General features: G+C 47.9%; 1 protein-coding gene across 1 annotated transcript in view; it reads left to right on the forward strand.

The window, feature by feature from the left end:
• NPHP4 (nephrocystin 4) overlaps window positions 1–13323 on the forward strand; it is a 156310-nt gene that overhangs the window by 71332 nt on the left and 71655 nt on the right. The window contains exons 14-18 of the mRNA XM_066637431.1: window positions 37–185; window positions 593–784; window positions 2290–2480; window positions 8387–8547; window positions 10351–10531. Of these exons, the coding sequence (XP_066493528.1) occupies window positions 37–185; window positions 593–784; window positions 2290–2480; window positions 8387–8547; window positions 10351–10531 (874 nt within the window). The remainder of the gene's footprint in view (window positions 1–36; window positions 186–592; window positions 785–2289; window positions 2481–8386; window positions 8548–10350; window positions 10532–13323) is intronic.

Here is a 13323-nt window from a genome sequence, read left to right on the forward strand (position 1 = left end):
CTCCTTTTTAGTTTTTGTCTCTCGTTTTTCAAGCAGGAGAACTCGCGAGGAGGCATCACCCACTTGGAGTCTAACCTCAGCGGCAGCGCATGGGTCCAAGAATCCTCCACCAATGACCAGCTCCAGGAGCTGCCGTTCACCCCGGTGCATGTGCCCATCATCGCCTTGGGGGCACAGGCAGGAAGGTGAGGGGGAGGCGGGGTATTTTAGTCAGCCAGTTTGCCTATCGGTGAATGCTTACACAACATGCAGCCTCATGGGATGTAGCTGCTTGTGCAGTGCTGGAAGCAGGGTTTTGTTTGTCATATCCTTCTGCAGAATTTTTGGATATGGAAGGTCAGCTTGTTTTTCACTAGCAGTTTGGGTGCAGGGAGAAGACTGTGGGTGGCAAGAGGAAAGATGATGGTGCTCATGCCCCCCTCCCAATCTCCTGTAGAATGACTACGTATGTGGGAAATTGGACCAAAGATTCCCTGAAATCTGGGATGGTCAATTCTTTTGCTACAAATTCAGGAAGGCTTAAAGCTCTGAAGCTTGGGATCTCTGGAGGTACCTGATTTCTCTCAGACTCAGTCACAGCCTCTCTCTTCAGTCCTAGCACTGTCCCCACACGAGCCTCTCTCGCCCGCCTGCGAACATCTGGTTTTCCAGAGATCCTGGACTGCAACCAGGAGCCCGCCCAAGCAGTGGACCCTGCAGACCCCGTGAACGTTAACCTGCAGTTGGAAGAAGCTGACCTCTTGCAGAGCAATGAAATCATCTTGCAGTTTCTTGCATTCACCAGGTGAGGTCCCGGGAGCTGGATTCAGTTCTAGAGCTGAGCTGAAATGAGGAGTGTGGTCTTGGTTGTGCTGTGAATCAAAGAACATTTCAGTGTTTTTTTCCAGCATCGACTCCAGCTTTGGGGAGGGACTCTCGGGTCAAAAGTTCTAGAAGGACCCCCTCCAAAGGTGCTTTCCATGCCTTGGAAAGCACTGCGCCAACCAGCAACACCCCCCGCCCCCATGCCTGGAAAGCAGGCAGCAGAATAGTGTCCATGCCTGCTGCTTCTCCCTGCCATGGACCAAGCCTCCCCATTGAACTCCGTACTCCAGCTGGCTTGCTAGGAGCTGGCAGAAAGAGCAGTGACAGCAGAATTTGAAAAATGGTGCTGGGAAAGTGCAGTCCATTGCTATCATTGTCTTCCCTTTGCCTTCTCTTAAACCAACCAGGAACCCAGGGCCCAATGGAAAGTCTTACTTGGAGGCAGTGGGCAAAGGCAATGACAGTGAACCATCCTGTTTCATACCTGGTGCTAGTTCATTTTTCCCAGATGCCCTGATCCCAGTGCAGCGTCATTGGACAGAACATCCAGGAACTATAAAATGGCACTGGGAAAAGAAGGTGGTCTGCCATGTCATTAGTCCCCCACAATCCCTGCTGAACATCTCCACAGGTCCTGGCTTGACAGCCAGTACTGGGAGCAGCTGAAGCAGGTCCTCATTGCCTTAGTAGTTGACTGGTCACAGGTGTGTGACTTTGCATGGACCCCCAGCACATGCCCCACATGGGAAGAACCCCTCCCTGGTCTTCTCAACAGCTGCCTCCCAAACATCCTTGTATTTTTGTGCATATTGGTTAATTCCAATTCCTAGACATGGCTCTGTTTGCAGGCAGCTATGTAGAAAGCTTCAAAAAGCACCAGTGGGCTTCATGCAGCCTGAGATAGCCCACAAGGGCTTGGTTAGGGGAGTCGATGCAGTCTCAAAGCTAGTCCACAGCATCTGGGTCTTGGGTGAATCCAAACTAAGCAGATTCCATTTCTCTGTGACTTTTATGCCTTTTTGCTGAGAAATACTCTCTCTTGCATAATGGAGATTTTGAGACAAAAGCAAAAAGGGAATTAAAAATTTAGCTGACTTGCTACACAAAAGTCAGTGGAAATTTAGGTTGGCTCTAAAAAGTAGACACTACTTGTCTCAGTTTTATCCAACTATCCTGCAGTGATCCACCCAATGCTTTTTTCCCAAGAGTCTGGGGTGATTGCTTGTTGCTTGTCCAACACTATTTTCAGCCACAGCTGCAGAAGCAAAGCTACAGCCAAAATAGTCTGTAGGGACAGTAAGCCCATCAAAAAGATTGTTCTGTGCCTGGAACCTACCACAATGAAGTTTGTGTTTCCATGAGACAGACATGATGCAGGAATTCACCTTTCTTCCCCCACCCCACATATTTTCTTGGCCAGCTACGTATAGGTGTCACCCAACCAATTTAACTGTGTCCTGTTTCTTTGGGCTGTTGTTCGGCAAGGACCATGCACGATGGCGCCACCTTCGAGACCTGGCCCCAAACCGTCTACTTCACGTTCCAGTTTTACCGATTCCCTCCAGTCACGACGCCACGCCTGCAGCTGGTCAAGGCAGATGCCTCCGGGGCAGCTCCGTCTAGCATCTCTTCCCACATCCTGGTGCAGATTAACCATGATGGAACGCAGAATATTGGTAAGGCCCAAGGGCAACAGATGGGCAGACGCTTGGGAAAAGGAGCTCATTCCTCTCCCATGCACATGCTTTGAATGCCAACCTTATTTCCTCCCCTCACATGCTGTTTCAGTTTGCTTCCTTCCCCCTATGCCATCATGTTTTTCGCTTGTCCATCCTTCAGTCCATCCTTCCTTTTTCTCTGTAGGATCTGAGCAACCCAAACAGCAGCTGCCACAGATCCTCATTGATTTAGTTTACTTATTTTTGATTTGTTTAAACTTCTTTACTCCTCCCTCCCAAACAGCATCAGAATGTTGTTCATCAGTAAGTTTATCAGTAAACTGCTTTGTAAACTTTATTTTGATGAAAATTGTTATATAAATATTCTTAAGAATAATTATATTACTAAAGCAATCATAACACTATCATTCAAAAGCTGGGTAGAGTTGTGGCTGCAGCCCACCAACCAAGTCTGCTGCTTCATGCCACCCTTTCTCACTTTTGATGCCTTTGCAAGGGGGCTGCACATGTGCATACCATCCTCCCCCCAGAAAAGCTCCTTACTTCCTCAGTAGTCTCTGTCTCTTCACAGCGTTTAAAGGAAAAAGTCCCTTTAAATGCAGTGCAAGTGTGGAACAAAGGGGGGGGGAAGCACTCTATGTTGTCTTTAAAGCAAGGGTCAGCAACCTATAGCCTACAGACTGCATCTGACTTGCCACTCAAAGTCATCCAGCTCATGCAGAACCCGTGCAGGAGGCAAAGTCCTCCACCCATTTTGCCATGCACCGGACAGGACACGGCAGAGCCACTTGGCCAAGCTCGCAGTTCCTCACCAAAGGCTACTGAAAAAACTCCACAGTCAGGGAATTAGAGGACAGGTCCTCTCGTGGATTGAGAACTGGTTGGAGGCCAGGAAGCAGAGCGTGGGTGTCAATGGGCAATTTTCACAATGGAGAAAGGTGAAAAGCGGTGTGCCCCAAGGATCTGTCCTGGAACCGGTGCTTTTCAACCTCTTCATAAATGACCTGGAGACAGGGGTGAGCAGTGAGATTGCAAAGTTTGCAGATCCGAGTGGTGAAGACCAGAAGTGATTGTGAGGAGCTCCAGAAGGATCTCTCCAGACTGGCAGAATGGGCAACAAAATGGCAGATGCGCTTCAATGTCAGTAAGTGTAAAGTCATGCACATTGGGGCAAAAAATCAAAACTTTAGATATAGGCTGATGGGTTCTGAGCTGTCTGTGACAGATCAGGAGAGAGATCTTGGGGTGGTAGTGGACAGGTTGATGAAAGTGTCGACCCAATGTGCGGCGGCAGTGAAGAAGGCCAATTCTATGATTGGGATCATTAGGAAAGGTATTGAGAACAAAACGGCTAATATTATAATGCCGCTGTACAAATCTATGGTAAGGCCACACCTGGAGTATTATGTCCAGTTCTGGTTGCCGCATCTCAAAAAAGACATAGTGGAAATGGAAAAGGTGCAAAAGAGAGCGACTAAGATGATTACGGGGCTGGGGCATCTTCCTTATGAGGAAAGGCTACGGCGTTTGGGCCTCTTCAGCGTAGAAAAGAGATGCCTGAGGGGGGACATAATTGAGACATACAAAATTATGCAGGGGATGGACAGAGTGGATAGGGAGATGCTCTTTACACTCTCACAAAACACCAGAACCAGGGGACATCCACTAAAATTGAGTGTTGTGAGAGTTAGAACAGACAAAAGAAAATATTTCTTTACTCAGCGTGCGGTTGGTCTGTGGAACTCTTTGCCACAGGATGTGGTGATGGCGACTGGCCTGGACGCCTTTAAAAGGGGATTGGACAAGTTTCTGGAGGAAAAATCCATTATGGGGTACAAGCCATGATGTGTATGTGCAACCTCCTGATTTTAGAAATGGGTTATGTCAGAATGCCAGATGCAAGGGAGGGCACCAGGATGAGGTCTCTTGTTATCTGGTGTGCTCCCTGGGGGCATTTGGTGGGCCACTGTGAGATACAGGAAGCTGGACTAGATGGGCCTATGGCCCGATCCAGTGGGGCTGTTCTTATGTTCTTATGTTCACTGTGCACTTCTGCCTACCCTTCCTCTCTGTGACATCAGGACAATCAAAGGCAAAGATTCTTTCACCTGTGAGTCTTCTCTGTGATATCAGGACAGTTCAACCAATTGAGGTTGAGGTTTCATCATTTGACACTAGTTAGATCTGGGCAAGTCTAAATTCTCCAGGACTGCATTGAGATTTTACTTTCAGTTACTGCTGACTGAATCTGAGTCTGAATCCGTTCTGCTCCTCACCCTGCACCTGAACTTAAGCCCACGGTGTGTGAAACCTGCCTCTGAATGTGTGCAGAACCACCACCGCCCAAAAAGCTTAACTGATTCTCAAATATTTCAGGTTTGAGAGTTGGGGGGGGGGGGGCGGAGAGACTTGAACCTAGTGGTCTCTTGTCCTGCCAGTTTAACTTGCATGAGGATCATTCCTATTCCAGAATAAAATGCAGAGACTGAATGCAGCCTCCAAACTCATTGTGATCTCATCCCACGGATATGCTTGCAGGTGTTGTCTTCCATTGCCACTGAGTGATTTTTTTTTCCTTTTGCTGTGAGCGCCATGGAGGCAGAAGGTGAAGGGGCCACCCAAGAGCAAGTTTAGCTCCAGTTTTTTAATAGCTCAGCGACACATCTGATACCCAAGTCGAGATAATAGGAATCAAAGCCTACTGAGGCATCAAGATCCCACTCCTTATATAAGGCATTGATAACTGGAAAAGCTCAACATCAGAGAGTCACTGCTTCCGATGTTGCGGCAGTAGCAAGCAACATTCTTTCTCTTTTGTTCTTCTCCTTTCAACTGGGTGCTGGGATCGGGCAGAGAATTAGATCACAAATGTATACATCAAAGATGAAGAGGGAAATGTCATGCCCGAATCATGAAGGTGAGACTGGGTCATTGCAGGTGGCCAGGGCAGATCAGAGTCCCTGGTATCTTTGACAGTTCCAGAACAAGTTATTCCACGTCTAGATGGAAGCCTTAGGTTCTTCTCCCACCTTGGACTCCAGACCTCTACCTTCTGGCACAGAGAATTGATACCTTGAAAAGTATTCTGCCGCCCCCCCCCCTTCTCTGCCCCTGGTGTGTATGGGAGAAACCAGGTCTTCAGGAGGTTTGGAGACCTTGATTCCTCCAAGTGCTGCTGTTCAAGGGTTTCAGAACCTGGGCCTGGATCCAATGATAGTCCCAGCTCCTTGGGTTCAGACTCAGAGTCACTATGCAGAGCAGGGTTATGACGAGTGGTGGGCTTAGAAATAAATCGGCTCACCAGTCTTCCCATTTGGCCTTCCACGGCATTTTCCTCTTCCTTTTCAGATCCAGCAGGTGCAGGAAGGGGAGGGGAGCCATCTTGGCTTCTAGAAGATCTTGAGCTGCCCCAACATCCCCCTTCCAGTAGTCACTGCTTAATACTGCTGATGCCATCCCTTAAAATTCTAAAATATAACCCAAATAATAATACAAATAAAGTTTAGTAACTTGGAGCTGGAACCATTAAAAGTGGCAGCAAAAGCAGCTGGTGTTTCTCTGCATCTTCTCTTTCAGGACAGGAAAGAATACAGTTATCAGATTTTAAACTGCTTTTTGGACATTTTTGTTGAGAAAGCAATATATAAATAGTCTCAGTAATGATAGTACAGTAGTAAAACTAACCAGACTCTCTGCAGTGATTCAAGGACCGTGGAAATAAAACCATCCCCCCCCCTGCCTTATTTAGCTCCATGGCCAGTGCCTTTGGGGATTTTTCAGAAACTCCAGCTGGTACAAAATATGAAGTTTTACAGCTGGCTGTAGCTATGTTCAAGCTTCTTCAGGTACCAGTTTGTAACCAGTGTACCTGGAGACTGCCTTTAAAGCCCACAGTGGCCAGGGTAGCTGAATGACAGATTTCCCCCCGTATGAAGCTGCCACTTTGTAAAAGCATTTAGGGAGGCTCTCTTTCTCTGCGGTGCTCTCTCGGAGTCTCGGGCACAAAGGAGTGTCAGGGCTGCACTGTGAATCCGGAGTGTTGACTCTGCCCTTCCCTCAGCAGATCCTTGGTGCAAGTTCCAGGCCCCCAAGCAGTCAGCCTGGCTTCCTTTTGCAAAGCACTTTGGCATCTTATTGAAACCTACTCCCTCCCCAAGGGATGCCAAAGGCATGTCCTGTCTCCTAGTGAACAGCTCCGGTTCATAAAGCCTCTCTCTCTCCCATGCGGGATAGTCAATGGAAATTAAACAGGGGGAAAGGCACATGTTAATGGGATTCTGTGCTGGGAGAAGACTCTTCCTGTGTGGCTCTAAAAAGTTACTTAGCGAGATCTCTTGTAATAGCCTTGATTGTTCTGTTTATTTCAGTGGAGTCCTGGCTATATACATCCCTCCCCTTTTGCTGGTAACTGTCTTTAAGAGTTGGTGAGTTTGCTGAAACTACCAAACTTCTCATCTCCCTCTCCCCCCAAAGCCCTTCTCTTGACCACCACTACCCTATATCAGTTGATGGTGCCAACAACCACCTACTTGAGCCGGCACAAAGCTTTGTTTTTGCTCCCACTCCTTTGCTCCCCATTTTCAATATGGCACCAAATTCTGTCCCTTCTTCCTCCTTTTGCAAAAACTCAAACTTTCCCCTCTGGCCTCCTCTACTAAAACTGCACTCCTTGCTCGGTTCAACCTGACAACTTCTCCCATCATCACACATCAGTCTTTGTACCTCTGGCCTAGAGCAACTCCCATTGTTCAAACACTTGAGTCTGTAGACTGGCTTCCCAATTTCTTCTTGGGGGAAAAAAGAAACTATTATATATTCATTAATTACTAATTAATGAATAATTGCTAAGCATTTGTAGCATCTTCACATGTATTGATTTGGTGTCGTCCTTTTGACAGCCAGAAAGGGGAGACTGAGGCTGAGAAGGGAGTTGCTTGCTTAAGGCTCAGAGTGCAAATTCTTGGTAGAGGCAGCTGATTTGCAGCTCAGTTGCTTAGCCACAGTCTACACCAGGGGTCTCCAGCTGTGTTTGGTCATCTGGGCCAGAGGCTCTCAAGGAAACAGATGCTGGCCGCGGGCTAGACAGAGACTCTCCACAGGCCACATCTGGCCCCCGGGGCGGGATTTGGAGACCCCTGGTCTACACTTTAGCATTTATGTGCCACATTTTAATCCCACCTTCCGGGGGGGGGGGGGCTTGTTTTTCTCCCATATCCTTCACTTTATGTTCACAACAGTTCTGTGAGGTAAGTTAGGCTGAGAAAGAGGCTGATCCAAAATCATCCAGTGAGTTTCATGGCTGATGCCTGGGCCTCCCTTGGCCCAGTCCACTGCTGTTATGCCTACTCAGTTGCACCTTTTCTCTATGATGGAGCACCAGGTGTTATCAAACATGCGACCAGGCTGTTGTCTATCCTCATCAGTCAAAAACGATCCTTTTCCATTCAGGGGTCTCAGTGCCTTTCCCACCTTCTCTCCCTGCCCTTATGGGTCCCTTTTAGGGAGAAGGGCGGGATACAAATAAAGTTTATTATATTATATTATTATTATTATTTCCCATTTTATCCCTACCTGTGACAGATGTTCCTCCAATGCCCAATGTATGAAGTCAGAACCTTGGTCCCTCTGGTTCAATCTTGGGTGCACTGATTGCACCTTGGGTTTTCAAGCAGAGAGGAGTCTTTCCTAACCTAGAATGAGTAAGAATAACATGCAGGTGTTTACAGGCAGGAGTTTTGTAGGAGTTTGTTCTCCCTGTCTTTTAGACTCCATAGCAGAGAGAGTGTTGGCAGGCTTGTGACTGTGAGACACTTTTGTGGACCAATTTACATGGTCACTGTAAGCTCCTTGGGGCAAAGGCAGCCTTGTATTGATGGCTATGTGACAAGCTGATTTTTCTGCAGGATCTCCAGGTTTCCAGCTGAAATATATGGTGGATCCTGCATTCCTCAAGCCGGGTGAGCCCCGCTGGTTTATCCGCTACCTTGCTGAGCATTCCCTGCAAATAGACGCCTGGGATGGGAATTCGCTGCTCCTTGTGGGGTCAGCCGCAGTGAAGCTGAAGGTAGGCACCCATTTCCTTTAGTACTGCGCTGGAAGCAACATCAGGGTGGGAGAAACTCCAAGGCTGACAATCGAACTTGCTGAAATAAGAACAGAAATTGATCTTCTGTTTAACTGTGCACATAATATTTCACTCTGTGATTTATACTCACTGTCAGACAGGAGCCCAGTGCAATAATCTGTTTCAGTATAAAGCAGAAAGACCAAAAAGTTAACGTATTTTGATATTTTAATATCCGACATGTAAGTAAGACAAAGTTACATTCCTAGGTTGTGCCAACTCCCCTGCACTCTCACACATGTGCACATAAGTAAAGACCTAAAAGAGCCCTGCTGAATCAGGCCAAGGCTCATCTAGTCCAACATCCTGTTTCCCTGCTGTGCAAGACTGGAGGCCCTGTGGGAATCCCACAGGCAAGACATGAAGGTGACAGTGTTCACATCATTGGTCCCCAAAATTTGGTACCCTGAGGTAGATTGCCTGTGAACATGGAGGTTGTGTTCCTAAGTATCATGGCTCATAGCATAAGAGTAATGGCCCAAGAATGAAGGTCCATCCAGCCCAGCCTCCTAGGTCCCACAGTGGCCAACTAGCTGCCTCTGGGAAACCTGCAGGCAGGAGATGAAGTCACACCCCTCTCCCTCTGTTACTCCTTTGCAACTGGTATTCAGAAACACACTGCTTCTGAATCTGTAGTGTGGCAATGGGGGGGGGGTGTGCCCACATAGGCAAAGTGTGTGATTTTGACCACTTGTAATTGTTTCTCAAGAGTATTGATATTTCTGGACAACTCACAGCTCCCACATGTAACACTCTGCCCCTGGATTGAGGCTGGAATGTAAAGCACCACTGTCCAAACTAGACTTTGCACAAACTGCATCACCTCCTCCCTTCCCGGCTAACATTTAGCCATGCAAAGCAGTTGACGTGGCTTCATCATGTTTGCAAGTTTCACCGCTGCAAATAAAACAGGAAGAAAAGGGACATAAAACGGGTCTGGGTCAAACGCAATTTGCACTAATGTCCCATTGTGCATTTATGTGTTATTAACTGGAGTGGGGGGAGGAAATGCAGGGCTCAGGCTCTTGGCGACAGCTACGCATTGGCCTCAACTTATAGTTCTACCCTAAAGTCTTCTTTCATGATAAGTATTATTTTATTACTGGTGTTTTGAAATGGAAGAGATGGCAGGTTCCTGCTTTGAGGGGCTCTAAAACAGGGATCGGCAACCTTTTCAGCAAAGGGGTTGGACGTTTGGCAGTGACGTTATGTCATCACTGAACTTCTGGGTTGCTAAGTTTTCAGGTTTGCCTCCTGTCATATTTGCCGTGTGCCAGACAGGAAATGGCAGTGGCTCAGGGACTCCATGAGCTTGCGCAGACAGCTCTGCAATTCTGGTGAGTGGCAAATTTGGTAGGCAGGAAAGCCTCCCGAGCCAAGCTCCACACAGGCTGGATGACTGACTGGCAGGCCGGATCTGGCCCGTGGGCTGTAGGTTCCCGTCTCCTGATCTAGAAACATGCACAAGGGAAGCAACAGAGGCAGGGGAGTAGAGGAGAAGAGAGGCACAGGATGAAGGGGAATATATGTAGTTATTTCATGTATGTTTTGCTTAGGTGTAGTGACAGTACGGAAAAGGGATAAAGGGGACTAGGAGATCATGCCAGAGACTTCACGGGAACTGTCGGTTTTAGAGAAGGATTTGAAGGAAGGTTTGGTCTCTTGCTGGGCCTACACACCCCTGTACAGTTCACCACCCCTCTGAGGTCCGAAGGGCTGAGACGCACTTCCTTTGTTCCATAGCACTTGCTCCGCCAGGGCCGAACAGCCGTGCAAGTCCACCATGAGCTGGAGGTCATCACTATGGAATACAAGCAGGATGACACAGTGCTGTGTGGGGATGCTTTGAGGCCTGGAGCTGTGAAGCCCATTGGAGTCCACGCCGTCGTGAGAGGCCGGCTTCACCTCAGCCTGGCCAACGTTGGTAAGAAGAACCCAAAAAGCACACAGAAGCCCCCAAATGGAAGGTGTCCTGTTTGTTTAAAACATTTGCAACCTTCAGTCCCCTTTAAGGGACATTTGGGGCCTCTCACAACTAATGTTATATTTGATATCATAAAAAACTGTCAAAGCCTGCAATTAGTAATGAAAACAAGGGCAGTGAGGAGGCAAAAATCAAATTTAAGAATTTGGAGTCGGAGCTGGGAGCATAAACAAAAACTGAGAGCAAGAGTGGAGAGGCTGGGGAAACAAATTGAAGAGCTGTTCGAAAAGCTGGTGGGAGGATTGTAATTGTTGTTTGGAATATTTATATGCAACCTCTCAAGAAAGGAAGTTCACCAAGTGGGTTATGTGGCAGAATAAATGAAAAGAAAATGCTTCTGTGTTCCAAAGAGATGCAGTGTCAGAAACAGAGACACGCTGGCAAACAGCTCCTAGAAATGGTGGGATGAAGAGAGATGATTGCTCTCCCCTTGCTAAGTAGAAGAGCTGCCACTTTTAAAGGGGCCTCTTTACCCAGGGTTGTGATTGGGCCAGGCAGACCTCCTGGGGAAGGGAGCTCCATAATCTGGCTGATGCTACCAAGGAAACCCTTGTCCCCATCAACCATGTCTGCCATTTTGTGTATGTGTGTGTCTGTCCCTGTGGAAATAGGCCTTCTGAAGCAGAGGCTCAAGCAGTCTCTAGGGGCTTGAGAGAACTCTAACTTGGAAGGAGCCTGGAAAGTGGGGTGCTGAAACAACCCCTCCCCACTCAGCAGTAGCAAGCCCTGGTGCGGAGGGGGCCAGACCTTCCGGCGAATCTGATTTCTGCTGCTTGGGGTCCCTGCTCAGGGGCTTCTGGCTCAATGGGCTCCTCAAGATCAGGTTTAGTTTGGGGCCAAAGTCAGGCTGCTCTGCCTCAAGCACTGCTGGACTCTTCTTCCCCTCCCCTGATTCCAACTCCCAGTCACTTTGTATCATCATCCCCTGGCGTTCTTAGAGATGGGGAAAATGAACCAAGCAGGCATTCAGGTCTTTCTTATGGGGCTTCCATGCCTTCAGAGTGGCAAACTCTAGGACTGCTCACCTCAGGATACTTCCAGGTGCTGAGCTTCTTAGGATGTCCCTAGTGTTGGGGCATACCTGTCCTACCATCCATTCCTCTTTATATCTGCAGCGGGTAGCAACATCACAGCGGAGCAGTTGTGCAAGCTGTTTAGAGAAAACGTTTGGTTCCTGGGAGGGGGGCACTCCTACCGTGCATGAGAGAAGCCTCTTATTTCTCCCCCTGCTCCTTCCCCGGTGCCCTGACAATGGCAATAGCGTCAAGTCATTTCAGCACAATGCAAGTACACAGGTCATTAATTCTGCTTAGTCTTGTTTACAAGGGGACAAGCCAAGGCAGCTTTGAAAGAAGCAATAAGGAAATAGCAACACTCAATTAGATGCCGGCGAATGAGCGACGCGGGGAGCACAGGAGAGATGGGGAGAGGAGCTTAAATGCCATACCTAGCAGGGAAAGGAATCTTAAATCCTAAGAGCCTTAGCACAGAAGGTCCCTTAATTCACCCACCTCTAAAAGGCAGAGTGGCTCCAGGTTCTTTTTTAGGAAAAAAGATACCTTCAAAAGAAAGATTAGCTTCCTTTCTCCCGTATCATAAATTGACATTTCATACGAAGCCTGCAAGAGGGTGATAAGCTCTTTAAAGGGAGAGGGCGGGGGTTTGGGTGGGACCCCGGTGATCCATCCTGAGCTGGTTCGAAGACCAGGCTAGCCTGCCGAAAGCTGCCTGCAGATATCCGTGCCCCCTCTCTTTTTAAAATTTTGCAGCAAAGTGATCTTTGGTTCCGAAACCTTTGTGGCTGCTTCAAGAATATATACAAAATAATGTCCTTCAGCATGTGGGGAAGGCCACAGTTGGTTGAGCAGTGGAGAGTCCATTCTGTGCTGAGATCCAGTTTGCTGGCGGTTCGGATTATGTCCGTCCAGAGTGAGGCTTACACCTCCTCGTGCCAACACAGCCCCTATCCTTTTGCTGCAGGAACTGAAAGGGGTGGATGACGGTGGGGCTTTGCTCTCTGTCATACCCATTCTGCAAACCCTTTTCATCATCCTAATGTGTGATGTATAGCTGTCATTTCTTTGCCTGGTTCAGTCTTCTCAGCTGCTGTTCTACAGTCAACACAGAGGCATTATGACCCAGTCACTTTACTTTCGGTCTCTTTCTCATTGTTCTCCTATAAACCGGGGCTTACCCAGTGGGCTCTGTTGCTCTTTCTTCCTGAGCATTAACCTTTACAAACTCCACCCCTCCAGGCACATTCCCTCTCCAATTGCTGGCAGTTCCAGTGTCTTTATGTTCTCCTTTCTCATCCTTTCTCTAATTTTTAAAGTCACACTGGCTGCCCTTGCTCCTTGAAATTTACGGAGAGAGGAGTGTGATTTTTAAAAAATCCTTCTTGTTCTCATTCACCTTTTCTTCCTGAGTTGGAATCCTCATTTGCTCTTTCCCCTCTTCACTTCCAGATGTGAGATTGCTTAATCTGAGATTGTTGCACTTGGTTCACGCTCTCTTTGCAGGGGCTCATACGATGCCGCAACCCATGTGTTCTCCTGTGCTTAAATTGTCACAGTGATTGCAAGTTGGGCATGAGCCGTGATTGTGAGGCGGCTGCAGAAAAAGCAAATGTGATGCTGGATTGTGTTAAAAGAGTCATTCAGTTTGGATCACACAAAGTCATAGTTTCACTCTGTTCTGCACCAGTCAGGCCTCGCTTGTGATTCTGCATCCAG

The sequence above is a fragment of the Tiliqua scincoides genome, chromosome 9, assembly GCF_035046505.1.
Source record: "Tiliqua scincoides isolate rTilSci1 chromosome 9, rTilSci1.hap2, whole genome shotgun sequence".
NCBI classification, from domain to species: domain Eukaryota; kingdom Metazoa; phylum Chordata; class Lepidosauria; order Squamata; family Scincidae; genus Tiliqua; species Tiliqua scincoides.